This window comes from Hyaena hyaena, unplaced genomic scaffold (assembly GCF_003009895.1).
Source record: "Hyaena hyaena isolate Hyena2069 unplaced genomic scaffold, ASM300989v1 scaffold_52, whole genome shotgun sequence".
In the NCBI taxonomy this organism is placed as follows: domain Eukaryota; kingdom Metazoa; phylum Chordata; class Mammalia; order Carnivora; family Hyaenidae; genus Hyaena; species Hyaena hyaena.
Genome location: NW_024080684.1, coordinates 496,316 through 520,040, shown reverse-complemented (window position 1 = coordinate 520,040; position 23,725 = coordinate 496,316). Strand labels below are relative to the sequence as shown.

The following is a 23,725-nucleotide window of genomic DNA, read 5'->3' as shown; positions in this document are numbered from 1 at the left end:
GCCTAGGAGCTGTCCTCTCAGAACTTCACCACTGGCTGCTGTCCCATTGTCTGCTTCTTTGACTGTTTTTTTATTCAACTTTGCTGACAGCACAGTAGAAATCTTAGTAGAAGGAAGACTAAACTAAGAGAAACTATTACAGTGATGGTGATATCAGCCTAACATGATCGGAAGGTAAAAGGAATAGGCTGAACTTACAGATTCATGGAATTTTAAAAGACCCTTTATAAAGGGTCTTCTTGTTGTTTCTCATCTGTTAAATACTTCCTGTATTTAAACTTGAATGAAATAAAAATGTTTAAAAATTGAGTGCAGGACAGAAGGAAATAAGGAGCTTAATTGCAAAAATGCTGAACTGTAGTGTGATTTTCTTTTTCCTCTTTCTATGCTGCATTTCAGTTAGGTTGCTGAGTAGTGAAATTCATTCATTGTTTGTGAAAGATATTTTTAAATCCTAGATAAAAGGGATTTTAAAAATTATATTTAAGAATATAATGTTTTAACTTACTTCATTAATAATTGCAACCATTTTCTGCCTTAAATTCAGTCTTTTGTTTTTGGCTATTTGTTGTTCATTTATTGTTCAAACAAGCTAATTCTTTTTTTATACCATACCATTTTTTTTTGTATGGTATACATACCATATAATTCACCTTTTTAAAGTATATGGTTTAGGACTTCTCATTATATCCACTGTCTTATGCAACCATTAGCATTTCTTACCTTCAGAACATTTTCTTAACCCAGTATAAAACCCCCACCTAGTATCAATTGCTCTGCCTTACCCTCTTCACCCAATCCTGTTCACAACCACTCATCTATTCTGTATTTCTATGGATTTATTCTGGACATTTAATGTAAATAGAATCATATAAGATGTAGTCTTTTATGTTTGGCTTCTTTTACTTAGCATAACGTTTTTGAGGCTTATCCATATTGTAGCATGTATTAGGGGTTCATTTCTTTTTATGGCTGAATCTTTCATAGCATAAATACACTGCCTATTATTTGTCTAGTAATCAGTTGATGGACACTTGGATTTTCCTCTTTTTTGGCTATTAGGAATGATGCTGTAAACATTTGCAGAAGTTTTATATCTATGTATATTTTCATCTCTCTTCTTTATATTCCGGAAGGAGTGGAATTGCTGAGTCATATGGTAACTCTGTGTTTAACGTCAAGGAATTGCCAATTATTTTCCAAAGTTGGCTGTACCATTTTACAGTAGTCTTAAAAACAGTAATCGAGGGTTCTCATTTCTCCACATCCTCCCAAACCCTTGATGTTGTCTTTTATAATCATACTAGAGGAGGTGGAGTAATATTTTATTGTGGCTTTGATTTGCATTTCTCAAATGACTAATGATATTGAGCATCTTTTTATATATATTTTGGCTATTTGTATGTCTTTTGAGAAATGTCTATTCATATCCTTTCTCCATTTTTATTTATTTTTTAAAATGTTTATTTTGAGCAAAGAGAACATTTTCAGGAGACTGGCAGAAAGAGAGAGAGAGGGAAAATGAGAATCCCAAGCAGGTTGTGCAGTGTCAGTGCAGAGCCCAACACGGGGCCTGACTCCACAGACTATGAGGTCATCACCTGAGCTGAAACTAAGAGCTGGATGTTCAGCATACTGAGTCACTCAGTCACTCCCTTCTCTATTTTTAAATTTGATTTTTTTTTGATTATTTAGTTGTAAAAGCCCTTTATATTCTGGATATTAAATCTTTAATCAAATATGTGATTTATTCTCCTTTTCTGTGGATTTCTTTGTTCACTGTCTTGATGGTGTCTTTTGAAACAAAATGTTTTCAGTGTTGATGAAGTCCGGTTTATCTATTTTTTCCTTTGTGGTTTATGCTTTTGGTGTTATATCTAAGAAACCACAACCTTATCTGAGTTCACAAAGAGGTATGTTTTCTTTTAAGTGTTTTATAGTGTTAATTCTTTTAGGTCTCCATTTTCAGCTAATATTTTTTATGTAGTGTAAGATAGGGGTCCAAATTCATTCTTTTTCTTGTGGATCTCCAGTTGTCCTAAGACCATTTGTTAAAAAGTATTCGTTTTCTATTGAGTTGTCTTGACATCCTTCTCAAATCAATTAACCATAAATATCTATTTCTAGATTCTCAGTTCATTCTATTGATCTAGCCATACAGTAACTAATTATACCAATACCACACTTTTTTGATTACTGTAATATTGTATTATGTTTTGAAATTGGGAAAATGTGAGTCTTCCAACCTTGTTCTTCTTTCTAAAGATTGTTTTGGCTATTCTGGGTCCCTTTCCACATTAATTTTAATCTCATTGTAGGGTCAGCTTGTCAATATCTGCAAATAGCTAGGATTCTGCTATTGTGTTCATTTTATAGATCATTTTGGTGAGTATTCTGCTCCATGAATATGGGATTTTTTTTTTTCTTAGTTCTTGTTTGAACAATGTTTTGTAGCTTTCAGTATACAAGTCTTGCATTTCGTTGAGTCAATTTGTCCTATTTTATTCTTTGTGATATTGTAAATGGAATTGTTTTCATTTCACTTTTCAGATTTATTGCCAATGTATAGAAGTACGATTGATTTTTGTATACTGATCTTGTGTTGTGCAAACTTATGTTGTGCAACCTTGCCCAAACCAATTGAACAACCTTTATTTGTTCAATTTTTTTTGTAGTGAGTTTCTTAGAATTTTCCATATACAAAATCATATCTTCTATGAATAGAATAATTTTAGCTTACGTTTTCTTTTTCCAATCTGGACACTTTTCTTTTCCTTGTCTGTTTTCCCCCTGAGCCTGAATATCCTGCATATGTTGAATGGAAATCGTAAGAATGGATATTCTAGCTTTTTCCTGAGCTTAATAGGAAAATATACATTTTAATCTTTTAGCATTAAGTATGACCTGAGTTATGGGTTTTTCATACATGCCCTTTGTCAGGCTGAGGAGGTTTCCTTTTCCTTGAGTGTTTTATCTTGGAAGGGGGTTGGATTTTGTCAAAGATGTTTTCTGTGTCCACTGAGATGATCATGTGATTTTTGTCCTTTATTCTGCTAATACAGTCTTTGATTCTGTGGGCTTTTGAAGGATAGGGTTGTTTACTCATTTTAATATCTTGCTTAATTTGCTAAGAACAATTCCTGTCACATAGCTGAAGTCTCCAAAATGCTTGTAGGCTGATCATTTTATACATGAAAACATTTATAGGGAGGCAGTCTCAAAATTTCAACCATAATTAGAATAGAGAACTCAACTTTTGCTTATTCTGCTTGGCTATGGTACTCTAGTATTAAAATTAGTAGGTATTTGTTACCATGAACTAACATGAGGAATGAATCTGAAAAAGATATTTTTTAATGTTTAATATTTTGAGAGAGGGAGAAAGTACATGAGCTGGGGATAGGCATAGAGATAGGGAGAGACAGAATCCCAAGCAAGCTCCAAAGCTCCATGCTGTCCGTGCGGATCCCCACACTAAGGCTTGATCCCAGGACAGTGAGATCATGACTTGAGCCGAAATCAAGAGTCGGAGGCTTAAGGGAATGAGCCACGCAGGTGTCCCTGGAAAAAATTTTTGATTGGTGTATTGCTTTTGCGTAATTGGTTTTATGTTTACCTTGCTACTAAAAGTTCCGTTTGGTCTAGTTTTATAGTTTTAGACCAGTCTGGGTTTATTTTGTACTCAGATGCAAAATGTTATAAATGTTCATTCTGTTTTCATTCTTTGGTTTTAAAATGACTAAAAGCAAGTCAGGAAGTGATGTTTACATTCTAACCGAGGCCCGTGGATACAAGGGCACCTGGCTGTTGTGGGTCCCAGACAGACCAGGTCTAGCCACTCTCTGCTGACAAAATCAAAGTAGAGAGACAAGCAGTGGTGAAACAGGAAAGGAACCTATTTCCGTGAGGCCACCACTGGCAATAGAGCAGGCTAGAGTCTTAGACTGTCTTCATTGTGCTTAAAATACTTCAGGAAAATGTGGGACAAAACTCAGTGGGTACATGCACATGGGCAGTAAAAGATCGATCATTGTCTCAGGGTCAATTCTGTGAGATCTTGCTGGTGTTGGGACAGTCCCTGTTGCTTGAGGGGTAGTTTAGGTTCCATCATGGGATGTTTTGCCCACTGGGTCCTTTGCCTGAGTTAAAAGATAAGTTGGAAAGTAAAACTAAACAGTTAGAAAGTACTGACTAAGGTCAAAATGGAGAATTTTAACATGTGAAAATTGGCTCTTTTTTTTTTGCTGAATGAAGGCTTGGTGATTTATATATAAATATTCGTATGCTTATATGTTTGTGTGTACTGGAGTTAGACTGCCTGGGTTCAAACCCCAGCTTCTTTACCAACTAGCTGTATGGCCTTGGGCAAGTTATTTAACCTTGTTTTACCTCAGTTTCCTCTTTTGTAAACAACAGAGCCTATAGTAGAGGTACTCTTGTAAGCTAATACATATATGATACTTCATGTATACTAAGTGTTTAATAAATCTTAACTACTTTGATGATATTGATGTATGTAAAGGCTTCCTAATTCTTCCTTTCTTCCTCCTGTTCCAAAATACAAAACAAAAAAACCCATTTAGACAATTGAATGAATGTGTATTTTGAATTTGAATTTGGTATATAATATAAAAGGTTTAACTGGTTTTGGTCTTTGTTTCTGCTTATCTGTCTACATACCTCTTCTTGATTATTCTTCAGTAATTGCTAGTTTCATCATGTTATTTTTTTCCTTAAGTATTTCTTTTCTCCCTGTTGCTTACTTAGAGGTTCATATCTAAGTTCAAAGACTTTGATTTCAGTCCGTTGTAGTCTTGTCTTCTGCAGCTCTTACTCAGGAATTATGATGGTTTTTGTTTGGACAAAACCTATAAGTAGTTGTGCACGCTGTTTGTGGCCTGTGTCATGGCCCATTTACATGAATTGGTTTAATACAGAGACAAAGGTGACAGTTGGATTAGGTAGATACCCTAGCTCTAGATAGGTAAGCAGTTTAAAAAAAAAAAAAGACACTAAAGGTATCTATGATAGGAAGATAGGACCATTTTAAAAAGAGTACACTGGAGTTCAGAATTAAAAGGTAAGCTATATTGACACCAAGAAATACACAGTGTAGCCTTATAGTTTGGCTTTGTCTTATAATTGATTGATACATATAGAAAGGAGCAGACACCATTATAATTATAGGTATGAATATTTGCATCTATGAATGCTGTTTAGTGATCTAATATAGTCAGAGTTGTTTTTTTCTTATATTATGGTGTGTCCACTATAAGGTATCTTTAATTCTTGTTAAAATAGTGAATATACTGGTTAAATAATGATAAAGGCTACCATTTGAGGAGTACGCTCTCAGTGGTTTTAATTCTTATCATAGTTCTGCAAGCTAGACTAGATAGGTATCTGCGTTTTATAGATAAGAAAGTGGAGAGTTGTAATAATTCTCCTCAGGTCACAGCAAGTACTGGTGGAGTCAGCATATGAACCGACTTGAAAGTAGATGTCTTAATAATTCTCACGGTGCCTCAGATGTTCCTGTGGCACATCAACAACAACAAAACCAAACAGGATACCGAACTAGGCTACTTGTCAGGCAATTTGGGTTAGGCAGTTTGCAGTGGAGCTGGAATTCTGACACACTGCCAGGATTGAGAGCTACTTGCTTTGGAACTTATGTTCTTTCAAACTAAAACTTTTTGATGATATAGAAGTAATTTGCATTCATTCCTTAGAATTTTATTTTAAACTTTTTGTTACAGTGGAGTAATGACTTAGGATTTTTTCCCCCAACACATGGGGCTTTTGTAGTATCAGGATTCTTCAGGGCTGGCTGCAGCATAGAACTACCTTATCCAAAGGAAAAAGGGAATACATCAGTAGTAACCTTGAGAAAACTCACTTCTCTGAGCCTCAGAATTATCATTTGTAAAATATGGATAATAATCACCTTTCAGAGTTACTGTAAGGATTAAGTACAATTATGTATTTAAGAAACAGAGCCTGAAACTTAGTAGAAAGCAAGTGGTTTTTCTTTATTAAAGCATATTTATCATCTTAGTGATGAGTGACTATATTAATATTAATATCATAAAAAAGTACAGTTTTTCTGGAATAGTGCCATACATAGAGTAAGAGCAAACCATTCCTGACTACCATGTACTAACTTCCTGGACTTACATATACTTTCCAGTCTGTATGAATAAAATATTGATTGATGCTCACAGCATGCTGAAGTTTTCAGACCAGTTATTTGCTTACACTGTACTTAACCAAGAATCAGTTTTGTGTATTCCCACATCTGTTTGTGCCTGTTATATTTGATGTTATAATCAAGTAATTGGTTCACCTTAAGAATATATAAACTGATGAAATGTGAATGCAAATGGAGGTGTTTTTTTTTTGTTGTTTTGTTTTAATTTATTTGAGAGAGAGAACACAAGCAGGGAAGGGGCCAGAGAGAGAGAGAGAGAGAGAGAGCAAGAGAGAGAATCTGAAGCTGACTCCACACTATCAGTGTAGAGCCCGGTGCAGGGCTCAATCCCATAGACTGTGAGAACATGACCTGAGCTGAAGTCAGGAGCACGCTGTTTAACTGACTGAGGCCTCAAAGGGTTGGACTTCATGAAGGTTAGTCACTTAAAATTTCTCTGATGCTGTGTGTATAAGGTAATGGTAAATGATCAGAAAAGAAATAGATTCTATGTGGATGCTGCACTTAGAATGCATTGCCAGTATCTTTAAAGTCCATTTAAAATATTAAACTACAAATCTTATACCAGGGTATTTATAGCTGTGTTTTATTTAAGAAAAATAATTCTGAACTCTAGTATTAACTTAAAGAATTCTTTCGGAGTCCCTGGATGGCTCAGTCAGTTGAGTGCCTGACTTCAGCTCAGGTCATGATCACATAATTCGTGGGTTTGAGCCCTGTGTCAGGCTCTGTACTGACAGCTCAGAGCCTGAGGCCTGCTTCAGATTCTGTGACTCCCTCTCTCTCTGCCCCTCCCCCTGCTCATGCCCTGTCTCTCAAAAATAAACACTAAACGTTAATTTTTTTAAAAAAATATAGGAGTGTTTGGATAATATCACAAGATTTGCAAAATTATATATGATTTCTGAAAAATGATAGGTAAATAGATTTTTTATGATTTTTTTGTAATAGCTCACGTTTTAAATTAACTTCTCATCTGATTAGATGAGAAGTTTTACTCCATGTAAAATGAGAATTTCAGAATATGCTAATTGGTGCCAGAAAGAATAATTTAGCTGTATGGATTAGAATTAGACTCACTCTACTAGCTAAAAAGGCAGAGTCTATGCTGTCATCCTGACAAAAGAAATGGATGAACAGAGATGTAGGTATTTCTTTCTTTAGCCAACCAAGTGTCATTTGTTACTACCAAGTGCCAGTAGTAGCAATTGAAATCTAGCTTCCTGTAGATGCTTTTGGGCAATTGGTGTAGTGAAAATAGTACTGTTAATACTGATGATGATGATGATGATGGTGATGATAAAAGTTTAAAGATGTTTAAAGAGTAGGATACTATAGGCTAAACATGCATGATTATTAGTTTATGAAATAATAGAGCAGCTAATTGCTGGCAATAAAATGAAAACATCCCTGGAAAATAAATATCACCTAGAAAGCTTTTAGAAATCAGAAGGAAAAAAGTGCATAGAAAATAAGAATTTAACCTTTAGTGTGTGATTACTTTTACTTAAGAAGAACCCTAGGGCATATATTAATCTAGAAAACAATCTATACACCTGAATATGGCCTTGTATAAAGAGGGCTACAATTGTATTAAATCCCATCACATTTAGTTTTAGGTGTAAGTTTTTATTTTCAGTTAATATTTAACTAGTGAAAAGTAGATTAGTATAGCAGCATGTTAAAATGGCTAATTTCCTATTTCAGGTTTATGAAAATAAAAAGCATGTAAAAATGCTTGGCACATAGTAAGTTGTATGAATGTTTGTGTTTTTATTTTGTTCTTAGCATATCTTCATATAGGAGTATAGACTCTGGAGCCAGAATGTTTATTCATATCTCTTCTCTGCTGCTTTCTAGTTGTGTGACTTACAAGGTACTTTATTTCTTAGTGCTTCCGTTTCTTATCTGTTTATAGGGGAGAAACTATATATTCTTCATAGATTATGAGGATTAAATGAGTTAATATGTATAGCATACTTAGTATAATGCCTGACACAGAAAACGTGTGTTTATTGTTATTATAGGGAAATTAATATGTTTGCATATTTTGTAATCAAGCCTATTGTAAAAAATTGATTCATTCATTGGTGATATAACATCATGCCACAGTTACAAACAGTTATGTGGTTATATTAATTTACACTGTTAAAAAATAACACTACGGGAATGAACAGTGCCTAAAAGAATTGGCTCCAAAAGCATTATTCTAAAATGACATGTCTGTGCTTTTCAGATTTGTTTGCTGTCTTGGGCAAAATTGAATGTGCTGCAGATCAACTATCTTTTCTCTTTTTATCTTAAGGGGGAGAAAAAAACTGGGCCAGAGTAAAGTGTATTAAATGTATTTTATGTTCTGTATATTTTTATTTTGATAGTTCTTTTATTTTCTAGAAGGAATAGTAAATTTCTTTTAGCCTGTAATCTCTGAGTCTTCTGATTAAGAGCAGAAGCTAGTTGATTAGATTGATGTGTAATAAATGTAATTCTGAATCTCAATCTCAGTAAAAAGCCTGTATTGAATATCAGGTCATTAGAATGTTAGTCTATTACATAACTTAGCAATAGCTATAAAAAGCCCACACATACTATAGACTCCTTAACGAAATTAATGACAGCTTTGGTCGTCCAGGAGTAGAATGTTATTGTCAACATGACAGTGGAGCTGCAGTAATCCAGCTTCAGTTCCTGATTAATGAGGTTAGTGAATTGCTTTAATCCGTCCTACTTCTATATGAAATAGGGGCACATCTGGTGTTTCAGATTTCTTGCATGCATTCATATTTAAATATTTGTACAAAAGTGAATTTCTTGTAGATCAGAGCTAATAGCAGTTCACTTTAAAGGCATTGTCAGGGGAAGTTACATAAATAATGCAAGATGTTTCTCAAAACGGTGTTGCAAATAGAATGGAATAAGGTAAATCTTTTTTGGTATAAAGTGCTGCATTTAAATTTTATTTCATGGATATTGAAAGTTATGTAACATTAAAATCTATACTAAAACTTTTTTTAGAGATTGAACTTATTGTAAATAACACAATGTACTTCTCTAATGAATTGTTTGAAATATAACCTAGAAACAAAAATCCATTAGAGACTGGTTATTGTCCAAAATTCTTGTTTTGCACTTATTGGTTCAAGTAATTGATGATGCCTTTCTTTTTGGTGGAGCATAAAGAAACAAATGAGCAAAAGGAATAGAAAGAGACAAATCAAGAAATACACACCTAATTATAGAGAACAGACTGATTTATCAGAGGGGAGAGGGATGTGGAGGAGGGATGGGTGGGATAGGTGATGGGGATTAAGGAGGGCACTTGTCCTGATGAGCACCTAGAGATATATAGAATTGTTGAGTCACTATGTTGTACACCTAAAACTAATATATGCTGTATGTTAACTAACTGGAATTAAAAAAAAAAAAAGGAAAATAAAAAGTTGAGAAATTAAAAACATGAGCGACTCTGAGAATAGATGTTTACTGTATGCAGTGATGGGCAGGAAGACCTGGTCATAAAATACATTACTCCAGAAAAGACTTCTATCTTTAGATGTGGTGATAGTCTGTGGACCTTCTTTTTGGCCTCATGTCCTTAGGTTCCATGGAATAAATTCTTAAATATATGTGAAAGGAAAAAAACAACGCTTGATACCTCTGACCTTATGTAAAATGTTTTTATTTGTATCAGAAGATTAATATGCAATTGTGTAGGCTTTTCAGGATCAATGTTATTTAAAAACTTCAGTATTCTGCATAGAATTGTGTAATAGGCATTGTAAAGTGTTAAAATACAGAAGAAATCACAATATAGAAAGTTGTGAAACCCGTTTATGAGGACTCAAGATTATTTTCATACTTTTAAAAAGTGTTTGTTATGAAATACTTCTACTAGCAGTTAGTTTCCAAATAAAGAGGTCCTGTGTCTACTCCCTCCAGCTCCCCCTAAGTGTAACATTATGTATAACAATAGTAAGATGTCAAACCAGAAAAATAACATCCATATACTATTATTAGCTATAGACCTTATTTAGATTTCACCTCCAGGTTTCTACATGCACTCCTGTGTGTATGTGTAGTTTTGTGCAATTTTATGACACATACAGATTTGTGCAGTGACCACCATCAACAGGATGCAGATCAGTTTCGTCATCATAAAGAAATTCCCCAGGCTACCGTTTTATAATTGTGTCCCCTCCTGTTCTTAGTCCCTAATCCCTGGCAACCATTAACCTGTTCTCCATCTTTATACTTGTGTTAAGATTATTTCTTAAAGCTGTACGTGAACCAGGGCACCTGGATGACTCAGTCACTTTAGTATCTTAATTTCGGCTCAGGTCATGATCTCACAGTTTGTGGGTTTGAGCCCCGTGTTGGGTTCTGTGCTGACCGTGCAGAGCTAGCTTGAGATTCTCTCTCTCCCTGTCTCTCTGCTCCTCTGCTGCTCACTTGCATTCTCTCTCTTTCAAAATAAACATTACAAACAGAAGCTGTGCATGAACCAATGTAAATAATATATTGCATATTACCTATACACCTACATTTTAGAAATCTTAAGTAGTTTATGTTGCCATTCATATTACAGAATTCTTTTTAATAGGAGTCATCATAGAGTTCTTGGATATGACCTTTTATTTTACATGCTTCATTGTTACTTTTTGAGTACTTAAAAGTGATGTTACTGTTTTAAAAAGGCTTATCAAAATATGAATATTTAAATGAGGTTGGCTATGGAAATCTGACCATTGGGAGCAGCTATTTGCTTTTGTTTTTAGTAAACTATGTATAGGTAAAGGAGCCATCAGAGGAGGTAGTCAGCTGTTACTGCCAGTTTGACTCTACATCTCTTCTTCCCTGAAATTTCAAAACAGTGTGGACAGCATGAGAGAGAAGTTGACATGCTGTGAAACTATGGTGGAAATAAGAATGAAGAGTACATATCTTTGATACTCTGAATTCTTTGAGTTTCACTGCTTCAAAGTGATGTATTTTTTATATTTTTTATTTATCTTTCTTTTTAGAGAGAGAGGAAGAGAGAGCGTGAGTAGGAGAGAGGGACAGAAAGAGAGAGAGAATCCCAAGCAGCTCTATGCCCAGTGTGGTATCTGACGTGGGGCTTGATCCTATGACCCTGGGATCGTGACCTGAGCTGAAATCAAGAGTCGGATACTCACCCAACTGAGCCGCTAGGCACCCGTTCAAAGTGATACAGATAAGAGGATGCTTTCTAGCGAAAGGGAGAGTATGTAGACTTTATTTCTGCTTACTCATAGTCATGTAGCAGTAGGAATTACACAATAGAGAAGCCTCCATAGAATTTCAAAAAGGGAAAGAACTTGGAAAGATGATTTAATGTAAATTTTGTCTTTAGAGCTATTTTAATCCTCTTTGATAAAGAGAAACTCTTGGTTTAAAAGATTTTAAGATTTCTCATAATAACCTAGATGATTAGAACTGCAAATCCATTTTGAAATTAACATAAATTCTTCATATTAACATTTTAAAAATTCAGTATAGACGAAAAATATCTGACTCTTGAGGAAAACATGCACATGTCTTAATAAATCAGCCTTAGTCTAGAGATTCTTAATCCTGTTCACACATCAGAATCACCTCTGAAGATTTTTAAAAATACACCTGTGTAGGTCCTTGCTCTGAAAATTCTGGTTTGTCAGGTCATGGATGAGACTGAGCTTCCTGTATGATTCTCGCATAGGGCCAGAGATTTTCAGCTCCATAGTTAATAGGATTTAATAGTATCTACCTAAATTAGTTGATTGTTCAAACCTTTGAATATTAAAGTTAGAGTGTCCTAAATGCTATCTTTCTGTTCTGTATCACTCTAGTAGTAGAATTAGGATCTAGGCATAGTACATTCAGAAGAATTTGTCTTAAGTCAAGTAAAATGGGAAAGTTACTTCATATTATTGTATTTTTCTTTTGCCCAAGGAAAATGTACAGTAGTGGTCATGTCACCCATGTAGTCTGACCTCTAATTTTATATAGCTAGTTATCAACCTTAATATCCAACTAGATTCTAGTGTACTTGTAGTTTATAAGATACTAAATCGTACTTTAAATTATTGAAGAAGTTAGAACATTTCTTATACATAGATATACATGTAACACACTCTTTTACACCTGCTGTTTAGAATTTGGGTGAGGCAGATATTTCTCAGAACTAAACCTATTGGCAGAAAGTTTTGAAATCTGGGAAGATTTTTTGGGCAGCTCTTTAGTAGCTTTAGTGTTTGTAAAATGTATTCTGTGTAAAATATATTACACTTTATTTTTAAGGGAGCTCTTGTGAGTGCCTTGGCTGATGACACCTTACATTTATGGAATTTACGTCAGAAGAGACCTGCCATATTACACTCACTTAAATTTTGCAGAGAAAGGTAAGAATTGTTTGTTGTCCTACATTTAAGATATTTGTTATTCTATTTTGAAATATTTTCTTTGAATTCTGTTCTTCGATATTTTTTTGTAATAGACCTTATGCACAGTCTGAAAAGTAATTCAAGAGCGTCAAAGGATATACGTCAAAGCAAATTTCCTTCCCTTCCAGACCCATTGTCCTCTCTAGAGACACCACATAAATTTGTTCTGTGTCCTTCTTGAAATACTTAGTGTGTGTATATAGGCAAAGATCTCTGTATATAGCCCCCCCCCCACCTTTTTTTTTCTTTGCACAAAAGGGAAGGCGTTACCTATTCCTTCTATAATTTGTATTCACTCAACAGTATATCTGATTGTTTCATATTGGACACAGGCCAGCCTTCCTTTGTTATTTTCACAGCAGCATGATAATTCCATCGTATGGAAGAATCCTAATTTAGTCTGTCTTTATCAGTGGACATTTACATCCCTTTTGGTCAGCTGTTCATTTCCTCTGCTCTGTTGTGATGTTATGTTACATATATGTCTTCATCCATTTATGCAAGTCTATCTGTAAGGTAAATTCATAGCTTGGTCACAGAAATCTCATCTAAGACCTGCGAGTTTTGTGCTATGATTAGTAGTAAAACCTTTTTTTTTTCTTTCTTAATTCCAGTATAATAAGCACACAGTGTTATATTAACTTTTGGTGTACAATGTGGTGATTCAGCAATTATGTACATTATTCAGTGCTCATCATGTGTACTTTTAATCCTCTTTCACCTATCTTACCCATTCCCTCACTCGTCTCACCTCTGGTAACCATCAGTTCTCTATAGTTAAGTGTCTGTTTTTTTTGTCTTTTGTTCATTTGTTTCTTAAATTCCATGTGTAAGTAAAATCCTATGGCATTTGTCGTTCTCTGATATATTTTACTTAGCATTTTACCTTCTAGATCTATCCGTGTTGTTGCAAGTGGGAAGATTTTATTCTTTTTTTATGGCCGATTAATATTCTACTGTACATTAGAAAGACCTTTTCCACCTAATTTGATTAAACTTTCTCCCATATTTTCTTTTTCTAATGTTTATTTATTTCGTTTCAGAGAGAGAGAGAGAGATAGGATGCATGGGTGAGTGGGGGAGGGGCAGGGAGAGAGAGAATCCCAAGCAGGCTTCATGCTGTCAGTGCAGACCCCAACATGGGGCTCAATTCCATGAACTGTGAGATCATGACCTGAGCTGAAATTGAGAGTCAGAAACTTAAGCAACTGAGCCACCCAGGAGCTCCTCCCATGTTTTCTTATAATGCTCTTAAAGTTGGATTTTTATGCTTAATCTTTAATTCATATAGAATTTACTTTGGCCTGAGATAAGAGTAAAAAAAATATAGGCACCCTTCATTGCTTACGAGATCTATTTTTTGATGTATATATAAAAACGTGTGTGCTCACGCACGTGCTTATAAGCCTGAGCAGATGTGAGTATATATGTATATGTGCCAAAATTAAGAAATCTGGGTTTATATAGTATCTGAATGCAGTGAGGTTAGTGTCTTTAGGCTCTGTCTTCTGTGAAAGCTAGGCATCAGACTGCCCAGTATATCTAAGGATCAGACCATTCCTGCTTTGATAAAGCAGGTTATATAAATATGTCAGTTTGTTAAGTCTGGGTTTTTGCCCACAGTGGCCCTCCAAAGTAGGCAAGCTAAAAGGCTGGTGAGAATATAGCAGTTCAGATTTCTTTAGCCAACACCAAGACATGTCTACACTGTGTGGTGGACAGAGACCAGAGCTGGCAGGGATCAGTAGCAAAATTTGCTATTGGGCTACATCTTGCTTGGTAAGTTAGATCATCTAAGTAACTTGGAATCATGGTTCTGGTTCTTCTAGGAGAGGGGCAGAAGTGAAGAAGGAGTTAATGGAAGGAGAGAGGGGTGACATAGGGCAGGAAAAGCAAGCAAAAAGTTAAGGTTCAGTTCTTTTCTACCTGCTAGGAATAGGGCCAGCCTCAACTTGCCAGGTAGAATTCCTTATTCTCCTTGCCACCTGGATCTCAGAGGAAGCCCTGCATCAGCTTCAGATGCCATCAAGCAGGTGGAGATAGTGATAGGCATCTTAGTGCTGGTACACATCCTGTGAGTGTCGTAGCACCTGTTGGAAATGGAAGTCAGGTCCAGCCGAGTAGTTGTCATCCTGGTGTGATTTTACCCCCCAGAAGGCATTCAACAATGTGTATAGACCTGTTGTGTCACAGTTGGAAGAGGGAGGAGTGAACAGTGCTACTGCCTCTGCTAGATAAAGGCGAGGGATGCTGCCAAATAAGTTACAGTGACAAAGCGATCAGTCCCTCATAACAGTGTTTAACTAGTCCAGCCTATCAGTAGTGTCAAAGTTAGGAAGCTAGACTCTAGCACATTAAAATGGTATTATATGGTCCATGTAGTGTTGTGATCTACCACCCACTGGAATGATGCTGCCAGGAAGCAGAATTCCAATAGAAGAAATAACCTCAGAGGCCGGTGGCCTGTCCATATTTCTCACTGGGACACAGGAATGTAGCAGTATAGGGTCCAAATTCAAAAACATATACGGTAGGTTATTATGGTATATCATCATGCAAAAAAGCCCAAAGTTCAAGAAGTCCCAGAATAGTCTCAGTCCTGTGATTATCAGGTATGAAGTAAGTTTCCTCAATAGTACTTCTAAGGATGGTCTCCAAGAAATTCTGGTAAAAGTGGGTAAAGAATGGCAAGTTAGTCTATAAGGTGCCTCTAGGCACAACCTTGAGAAGCAGAAGACACCTTTATGTGAAGTACAAACAAGGAACCTGTCTTCTTGGTGAATGCAGCCTCACAGAGAACCCCCTACCCTCCTTCGTTGGGTGCTATTATGCAGGGCATATTCTGTACAGTTGTATGCAGTGGTCCTAAAAGTTACAAATGAAATAAACTGATAGAGTTCCCAGTTTTGAGTTTTGTAATAGAGCTCAACCAGTTGAGCAGAAGTTAGTTGGTCCTGTTCAGTTCACCTTCGCCTTGGACTTCATTAGGGCAATACTCATTCCTTGATTATCTCCTTAGGATGAGATCCTCCAGGATAGCTACAGACTTGTATGGCAGCCGTTGGGCCTAAAATGTTAAGGAATGGGCCTGGTGTCTCATGGATACAGCTACTTTTATTCTCTCAAAACTAAAGTTCAGATTTCTTCAAGGGACAGGAGGGAGAGAGACCGCGATTGGGAGGAGCCTCATTTTCCTCCGTACTTGGCTACAGGTTGGGGGAGGAAGGCACAAAGAAGCCTCCTCCAGTTCTAAGCACCTGCCTTTGGTGGCAAGACTTAGCTGCCTCTCAGCCTGAGCTGCCTTTCAGGACTGTAATCTGTACCGGATGGAAACTTTCTGGTAGAGCACCTGTCTCTAGGGAAGGGAAGGGACAGAATCTTGCCACTTCCTGCCAGTCCTCCCCAGCTGTAAGAATCTTTTTTTTTTTTTTTTTTTTAAATATAACTGCTTTACATTCAGTTTTTATATCTGTGTCAATCAGGATAGTCTGAGTTATGCGATAATCTTAATAACTCAAATCCTAATGACTTAATACAGCAACAATTCATTTGTACGCTATACATCCTTTGTGGTTTTGCTGAAACTCTGTTCCTTTTTGTTATGACTATTCCAGAACCTGGCTGAGGCACATCTAGTCTTTACAACATTTATGGCCATCTCTCATTTCACTCATATCACCAGGAATTTTAAAAAGCAGGAAATCTTGTGAATATTTGTAATGACTACCAGAGTGCTTATTTTTATTGTTGACATCAAAGTACAATAACCAGTAACCTAGTTAGTTTTCTCCTTATTTCACAGTGGATTTGGTCTAACTTAATAGTTAAATTACTCCATTTCATTGTTATACTATTTGCATTTTTACTTCTGAGACTAGGAAAAGTAGAAAAATGTGAAAATAGCTATTTCATCACATTTTGAACAATTGTTAAATAATATAAAAAGTATTTTTCATAATATTGTCTTTTTTATAGGTAAATTTTCTTAATGTAGTAGAAATCTGAATGTAACGGAAACTGTATGTAGTGATTTAAATTGTATTTTTTCACAATACGGATTTTTCTAGTTTTGACTTAAAAATTGTGCTAAAATACACATAAAAGTTATTGTCACAACCATTTGAGTGTACAGTTCAGTAGTGTTAAGTACATTCACATCTTGTACAACTATGTAAAGTGGGTATTTGGATAGAATTTCACTTTTTTGGTATTGGAAGAAAAAAATTAAGAAATTGAGAGTCTCAAGTCTTGGTTTTAACTGTATGAAATTGGGCAGGTTATCTTACTGCTTTGTGTGTTGGTTTAATGATTTGCAGAAAATTTTCCTCTTTGATTCATGTAATCCTTTATCATTTCTTTTCTCTCATATGTCAAAACAACTTCCTCTTACCCAGTTTATTCTCCAGGTAATTATAGAATACCTGTTATGTGCCAGCTTAATGCTAGCTAGTGAGCATGCATTTGTGCACAAGACAGACTTGGGCTTTGCCATTAGGATCTTGGTCAAAGTTAAGACAAGCTTAGCTTCCCAGGTGGGCCCAGTAAAATGACATCTTTTCATACTAAATAAATACGTGTCTCAACTCCCGTAAATGATTTTGAGTTGGGGAATAACATAAACTTATAAATCTTCTTCTTGGTTAGCAACCCACTTATGCTGTCAAGTTTAGTTCTTACCATAATTGGTTACTTAGCTTCAGATATGATTTTCTCTATCATTGAAAAGCATTGTACCATACTGGTTAAGAGTTCAGACTTGGGGCCACACTGCCTATGTAGAATCTTAGTGCATAGCTTAGTCACGTATTAACTGTATGAGTTTTGTTATCTGTGAAATTGATAATTATTGTCTCACAAAAGCCCCAAGGTGCATATTATAAAATTAATACATATAAAATAAGTAATATGTATAAAGCACTGGAACAGTACCTTACAAATCACCTATATAGTTGTTTTTATTTTTAAAGGTATTGGATTTACTTAAAGTAATAATTTTGTAACTTGATGTATCTGTATCAGCTGTACTAGAGTAGACAGTCTTTATAGAAACAGCTAATAGACATTGGAAAATCATTAGAGCTGATGATATTGGCTCTACATGGCTTTTTACGTGTAATGGAGAGGTTCTTTGGCTTTGGTGGAAAATGAGAATTGCCTTACTGTCTGGTAGGTTTTTTTGTTTTAATTAGAGTATGTGCCATTTAACTTCTCTGTTTTTTTAATTTAATTTTTTAAGGAAGTTTAATTGGGAGGAATTCATGGATTTATAAGCAACTATAGCGATCTGGTCTGCTAGTGTTTTTATCACCTTGAATTACTATGATCAGTATTCTCAACCATGTTAGAACAGTTCTTAAGTAAAGATATATAAAACATTTTAAAACTCAAGACTAAATTATGTATCTGAGGTTTCCTATTTAGAACCTTCTATTGTCTAATAATTATATCTCTAATAATTATCTGTAATTCTGTGTTCATAAAACACTTTCATGTAAATGTTATATATTCTCTGGAGTCAAAAATTTTCCCAAGTGAAATTTCATAAAATAGAATTTTTTCCCATAATTATGTTAGGCACCTAAATAGCTGAGTCTTTAATACTGAAATTAATGTATTTCTTTTAAGGTATATTTTTCTTTTATTCTAATACATTTATATCTATTCGTTTGATATTAGATACAAGTACTGGTTTAGAGATTAAAATAAGCATGCATGCACTCTAATGGTTAGGAAAATGCAATATTCTGTGGAATACATTAATAAAAAATTTCCTCCTAACAATTATCAATGTTTAAAGTCGGCAAGAAAAAAATAGTTGACAGATGGAGTCATGTATTCAGATACTAGCACCACAGTAGAAGACTTGATGCCTGTAAGGTACTTTGGGAAATGACTGCTGCTGTAGCATTAGGTTTTCTTAGTAGCAAAAATAAATTATTGTAGAAACAAAAACCCATTTATCCCATTATACTCTTAATTAAAATATTACTTAATGTTGTGCTTTGCATATTTATGAGGCTTGTAATTTGCTCAGTAACATGAACAGGGCATAGCTGTAAAAGAATATTTGGCTAGATACCAGCCCTCAAAATATCTGTACAGGTCTTCCAAAGATTTTGAATTAATTCATTGCACATACTGAATGAGAAAAAAATCATCATAATATTGGAACAAATTAGAAATCTAGAATTATAGTTTTTGTATTAATTGTATCATGTTGGTAAAATATTTTTCTTTTAAGTAGCTTAAGGAAAAGTGTACAAGCATTAGAAATGAGAGTGATTTTATGTGATGAAATTGAGGACTAGAACACAGGAATGGAATGAAATGCAGGCTGTTTGGAACCCTGACAGAGGGTCTGCTATTCTGGACCTAATTCTAATTCAGAAAGAGAATTGCTTGGAATTCTGTGGAAGTGATGAGTCACCTTGGGAGTTATTAGGGAACTACGTTCTGAGACAAAATTTAGAAAGAAAAAAGGAAACTGTCAGTGTTTAGAGGGAAGATGATTGTGATTTGATGACTTTGAGACTGTAAAAGGAAAGATGGCCAGGAAATGTTGGATAGCTTCCTAGAAGAAAATTATCCATAACTAAGAAATTCTGACAAAGAAGTTGGGAGAGACATCCAAAGAGACTGGTCTAGTTACACAAGGGCCTTATAATGTATTTAGGTATAAAAAGATTATAGGGAAGGAGTGGTAATCAAAGGTAAATATAAGAGTAATTTATCTCTTCTAATGGGCAAAATGACCTAAAGCTTGTGAAAAATAATAAGGACAAAATAATGAATGAAAAAAGTTTATTTTTTATGTTTAGGGCAAGAAAACTAGGTAGATTAATGGTTGGTAAAGTTGGGGCACATGTTATTCCTCTAACTGTATTAATGCAGTACTGGCTCAAACAAACTATGTCTTAGATTGCTAAAAAGGGTTGGCTTCGGTACCATTATTGATTGGTGTAGGAGGAATATAGAGTGGGAACAGTACTTTAAATTTGGAAATGAAAAGAATACATTTTAGTAGGTAAATTATGTTCAGGTCACTGAACATTGGATGCATTCTATATGCCAGGGATTATGCTAGGTATTGGGATAAGAAAGATGAATTAAGTGCTCAAATAGCTTACATCAGAGCCCAGACATATAATAAATATGACATAATACGAACGAATGCCATTTTAGAAGTTTATGTTAAAAACCTATGATAGAATAACTAATTCAGTCTTTCAACTTAAAAAAAAAGATACACTGACTCATTTTAAAAAGAGACAAAAGTCAGTCATCAGGACAATGCAGGCTAAAACTACAACCAGATTATCACTACACATCCATCAGAGTGGCTAAAATGTTGGCCTGGAACCTTGTATATTTTGCTGGTGGGAGTGTTAAGTGTTAATCGCTTTAGAAAATTTTTTTGCAGTATTCACAAATTCCATAACCCAATAGTTCCTAGACAGAATTTTAAGATGGGTCCCAAGATTTCTGCTCCCTAGTGTCCACACACCAACTCCTAGTTATTCGTACAAACACTAATCTAAGTGAAGGCTTTTTGTAGATGTAATTGAGGTCCCAGTTAATTGACCTCATGATTGGGCAGCTATTCTCAGGTTACCTGATTTAATCCAGTAATCCTTTTAAGGAACTAGATTCTTCCTGGCAAAAGGTTCAAGGTATGAGAGGGATTCAGTGCAAGGACTAGTGAGTCCTGCGACCACATGAGACTGATTTCTACTAGCAGCCTGGTAGAGCTTCAGAGCAGATTCTTCCCAGAACCTCTACAAGAGGACACAGGAACTCCTCCTGGCTGATGTTTACGTTTCAGCCTTCTGAGACTGAGTAGAGGCTCTGAGTCATGCATGCAGTATCTGGGCTTCTGACCTATAGAAACAGAGAGAATAAATGAGTATTTTTCTTAGGTGTTAATTTTGTGGTAATTTGTTACATAGCAATAAAAAACTTTGGTACCTAGAAGTGAGATGCCGCTGTAACAAATACCTAAAAATGCGTAAATTACTTTGGAACTAGGCAGTGAATAAAGGTTGAAAAAATTTGAGGAATGTGATAGAAAGGTCTGAATTTCTTTGAGTAGGCTGTAGGGCTCTAGACTTGTAGACTACTGCCAGTGAGGATTTGGAAGGGAGAGGGGAACATGTTTTTGGAAACTGGATGAACTGATTCCTTGTTATTTAGTGGTGGGAAGCTTAACAGAAGTGTCTCCTGCATAAAGTGTAAGTGATTAACTTGGACATTTACCTAAAGAGATTTCCAAGGAAAGGGTTGAAGGTGCCACCTGATGTGTTCTTGCTGCTTTATAGTAAAATGCAAGAGGAGAAAAATAAATTGAAGGAAGAATTATTAAAGGAATGAAGACTTGAGGATTTGAGAAATCTTACCCTGATCCAGTTGGCAAAAAAATTGTTTCTCAGTATGTTATAGAGAAAAAATATGAAGGTGTGGCTGTATAGCTTTTTATTAAAAATTTCCTAAAGACTAAAGGTCCAAGTATTTAGTCACACAAAGGGCTCTTTTAAGAGATTTCATATCTTTTTAATCACACCAGAGAATGTCTAGAATGCTTTAAGATGCACAGTTTGAGAAAATTCTATAGCAGAATATTGCCAGCTTGGCCTGAAAGAGACAGTACAAAATGAAAGGAAGCTGCCAGCCAGAGGTCTAACAGTACCTGCTTCAGGCAAGTACTGTCTTGGATGAAAAAGGAAGGATGATTAAGAGAGTGGAGCTGAGAGATAGAGGATTATTCCCAGACCTTGAAATCTAATTAAGAAAATCCCAGCATTTTCCCAACTTGATTTCAAAACTGTTAAGGATAAGTGACTCCTTTTTACGTCCATTTTTCCCAATTTTGAACAGGAATTTTTGTAACTGTTATCCAGTGCTTGTCCCACCATTGAAAGCTGGGAGTACTGGGGACAGATAATTTGTCTCTTTAGTTTCATAGGTCCACAGATGGAGTGTACCCAAGAGCTCTACTTAATGGGTTCTAGTCAGGACTCTCATATGCAGCAAATTTAGATGATGAGATTTGGGATTTTAGAGCTGATGATATTTTAAGAGGACTTTGGACTTGAATTGATAATGTGATTGGTTGAGACTTTGGAGATGTTGGGATCAAGTGAATGCAATTTGCATTTGGGAGGGATGTGAATTTTCATTGATTAAAGGGCATACTATTAGAGCCAGGATTCTAAGATGGCTCCCCAAGGTGTTGCCCCCTGGTATACATACACCTTCTCTCAGTTATTCAGCCAATTCTAGTCAGTGATGCTGTGAAGGGATTTTTACAAATGTAGTTGAGATCCTAAATCAGTTGACCAGTGACACATGGAATATATGTAACTGGTTTTAAGTTTGGATTACCTGACTTAAAATGGCAGCAAGTGAGTGGAATTACACTGGTTGGTTTGGCTCACCTCTGGAACTCAGTTTGGTTTAAGTGTCTCCAAAGGTTTATGGGTATCTTGAAGAAGACATGGGTACTCTAATGAATATCTGAATAATGTTAGGAAGGAGTGGAGTGAGGAATGGATGTTAGGTACATAAATAACCAATATTCATTATATTTAACTGCTTTCAAAATGAAGTTGATACACTTAAATACTTAGCATCCCCTAAAAGGTATGTAACACTCATTATTCTACTTATTACCATAATTCATTTTGCTATGCTTCTTCCTTTCATTATGCATTATGATATAGTCTCTCTGAGTTTTCATTTTTTAAAATTTTTTAATGTTTTATATTTGAGAGCAAGTGGGGGAGGGGCAGTGAGAGAGGGGGACAGAGGATCTGAAACAGGCTTCGTGCTGACAGTGGTGAGCCTGATGCAGGGCTTGAATTCATGAACCGTGAAATCTTGACCTGAGCCGAAGTCACACACTCAATCAACTGAGCCACACACGCGCCCTATGACTTTCAATTTTTTTTTTAAAACAATGATCCTCTCTCCTACCTTTTGTATGAGTTGATCTCTCTGCTCAGAACACACTTAGGATTCTCTTTCCATGGTTAACTTGTGTTTGTCTTTTTTTTTTTTTTTTTTTACAGATTTTTCTGTAAATTCCCTAGTCTGGGTTTTGTGCCTGTTCTGTATTACAACATAGTATGATGCATTTTCCCTAAAATAGCACATACTGTTCTTACTGTAATTGCTTTGGTTACTTGATTGTCTTATAAATTATAATGTAAACTATACGTTTTTTCTATTTTATTTTCAGCAGTCTCAGTGCCTGACATCTGGTAAATGTTTCTGCCTTTGCAGAAACAGGGGAATCTCTTCTGTAGAAAGCATGGCACTCCACAGACTGTGTTTGCTACCTACCTAGGAGAGGTTTAAGAAGTCTTCAAATAGAAAAAAAATGAGAGTATTTGCTTTCTGTATAATCTTTTTCCTCCCACTAATAGATCCCAAACTAGTTAGGTTGTTTGATTATCCTTCGAGTGCTATTTGGTCCTTGGCCCGCAGCAAGCCTTTTAAATTTTTTCCTTTTTTGTAAAAAGAGTGATTTGGGAGAATAAAGAGCTTTGAGCAGTAGCTTTCTTTTTACTGAGCCAGCATGCCTGGGAGGTACAGCAGCAGACTTCCATTTGTAATAGTTTGACCATGATTTTTTAAGACGAAGGTTTTATTTTTCTTTTCATGCCTTACTATATTAACAAAAATTTCCAGAATAGTGTTCCATGATATTTTTGATACCAAGTATATTTTTCTTAGTAATAATTTTAATTATATTGCTTATAGAGTTTTACTATTAAGCATAGTATAAGATGTTGGTTTAAGACAGCCTGTTTTTACTTTAAGAATTGTCTATCAATTATGGAAATTAAATTTTAATTAAATACCTTTTTAGCATCTTTTTAGATTGTCCTATGATTTCTCACCTCCCTTTTTTCCTGGATGGCATTAATAGATTTCCTAATACTAAGCATTCTTGTATACATGTGAAAATTTTGGAGTAATACTGGTAGTTCTTTTATTATATTGTTAAATATGATTCTTTTTTTTTTTTTTTTGCCTAACATAATCCTAATTTTTATTTTACTTTATTTATTTATTT

At 35.2% G+C, this 23,725-nt stretch overlaps 1 protein-coding gene across 3 annotated transcripts in view; it reads left to right on the top strand.

Annotated features, from left to right (window-relative positions):
* Positions 1–23,725, top strand: part of STXBP5 (syntaxin binding protein 5) — a 160,739-nt gene that overhangs the window by 18,427 nt on the left and 118,587 nt on the right. For all 3 annotated transcript variants that reach the window (XM_039230882.1, XM_039230881.1, XM_039230883.1), the window contains exons 3-4: positions 8,830–8,911; positions 12,509–12,609. In XM_039230882.1, the coding sequence (XP_039086813.1) occupies positions 8,830–8,911; positions 12,509–12,609 (183 nt within the window). The remainder of the gene's footprint in view (positions 1–8,829; positions 8,912–12,508; positions 12,610–23,725) is intronic.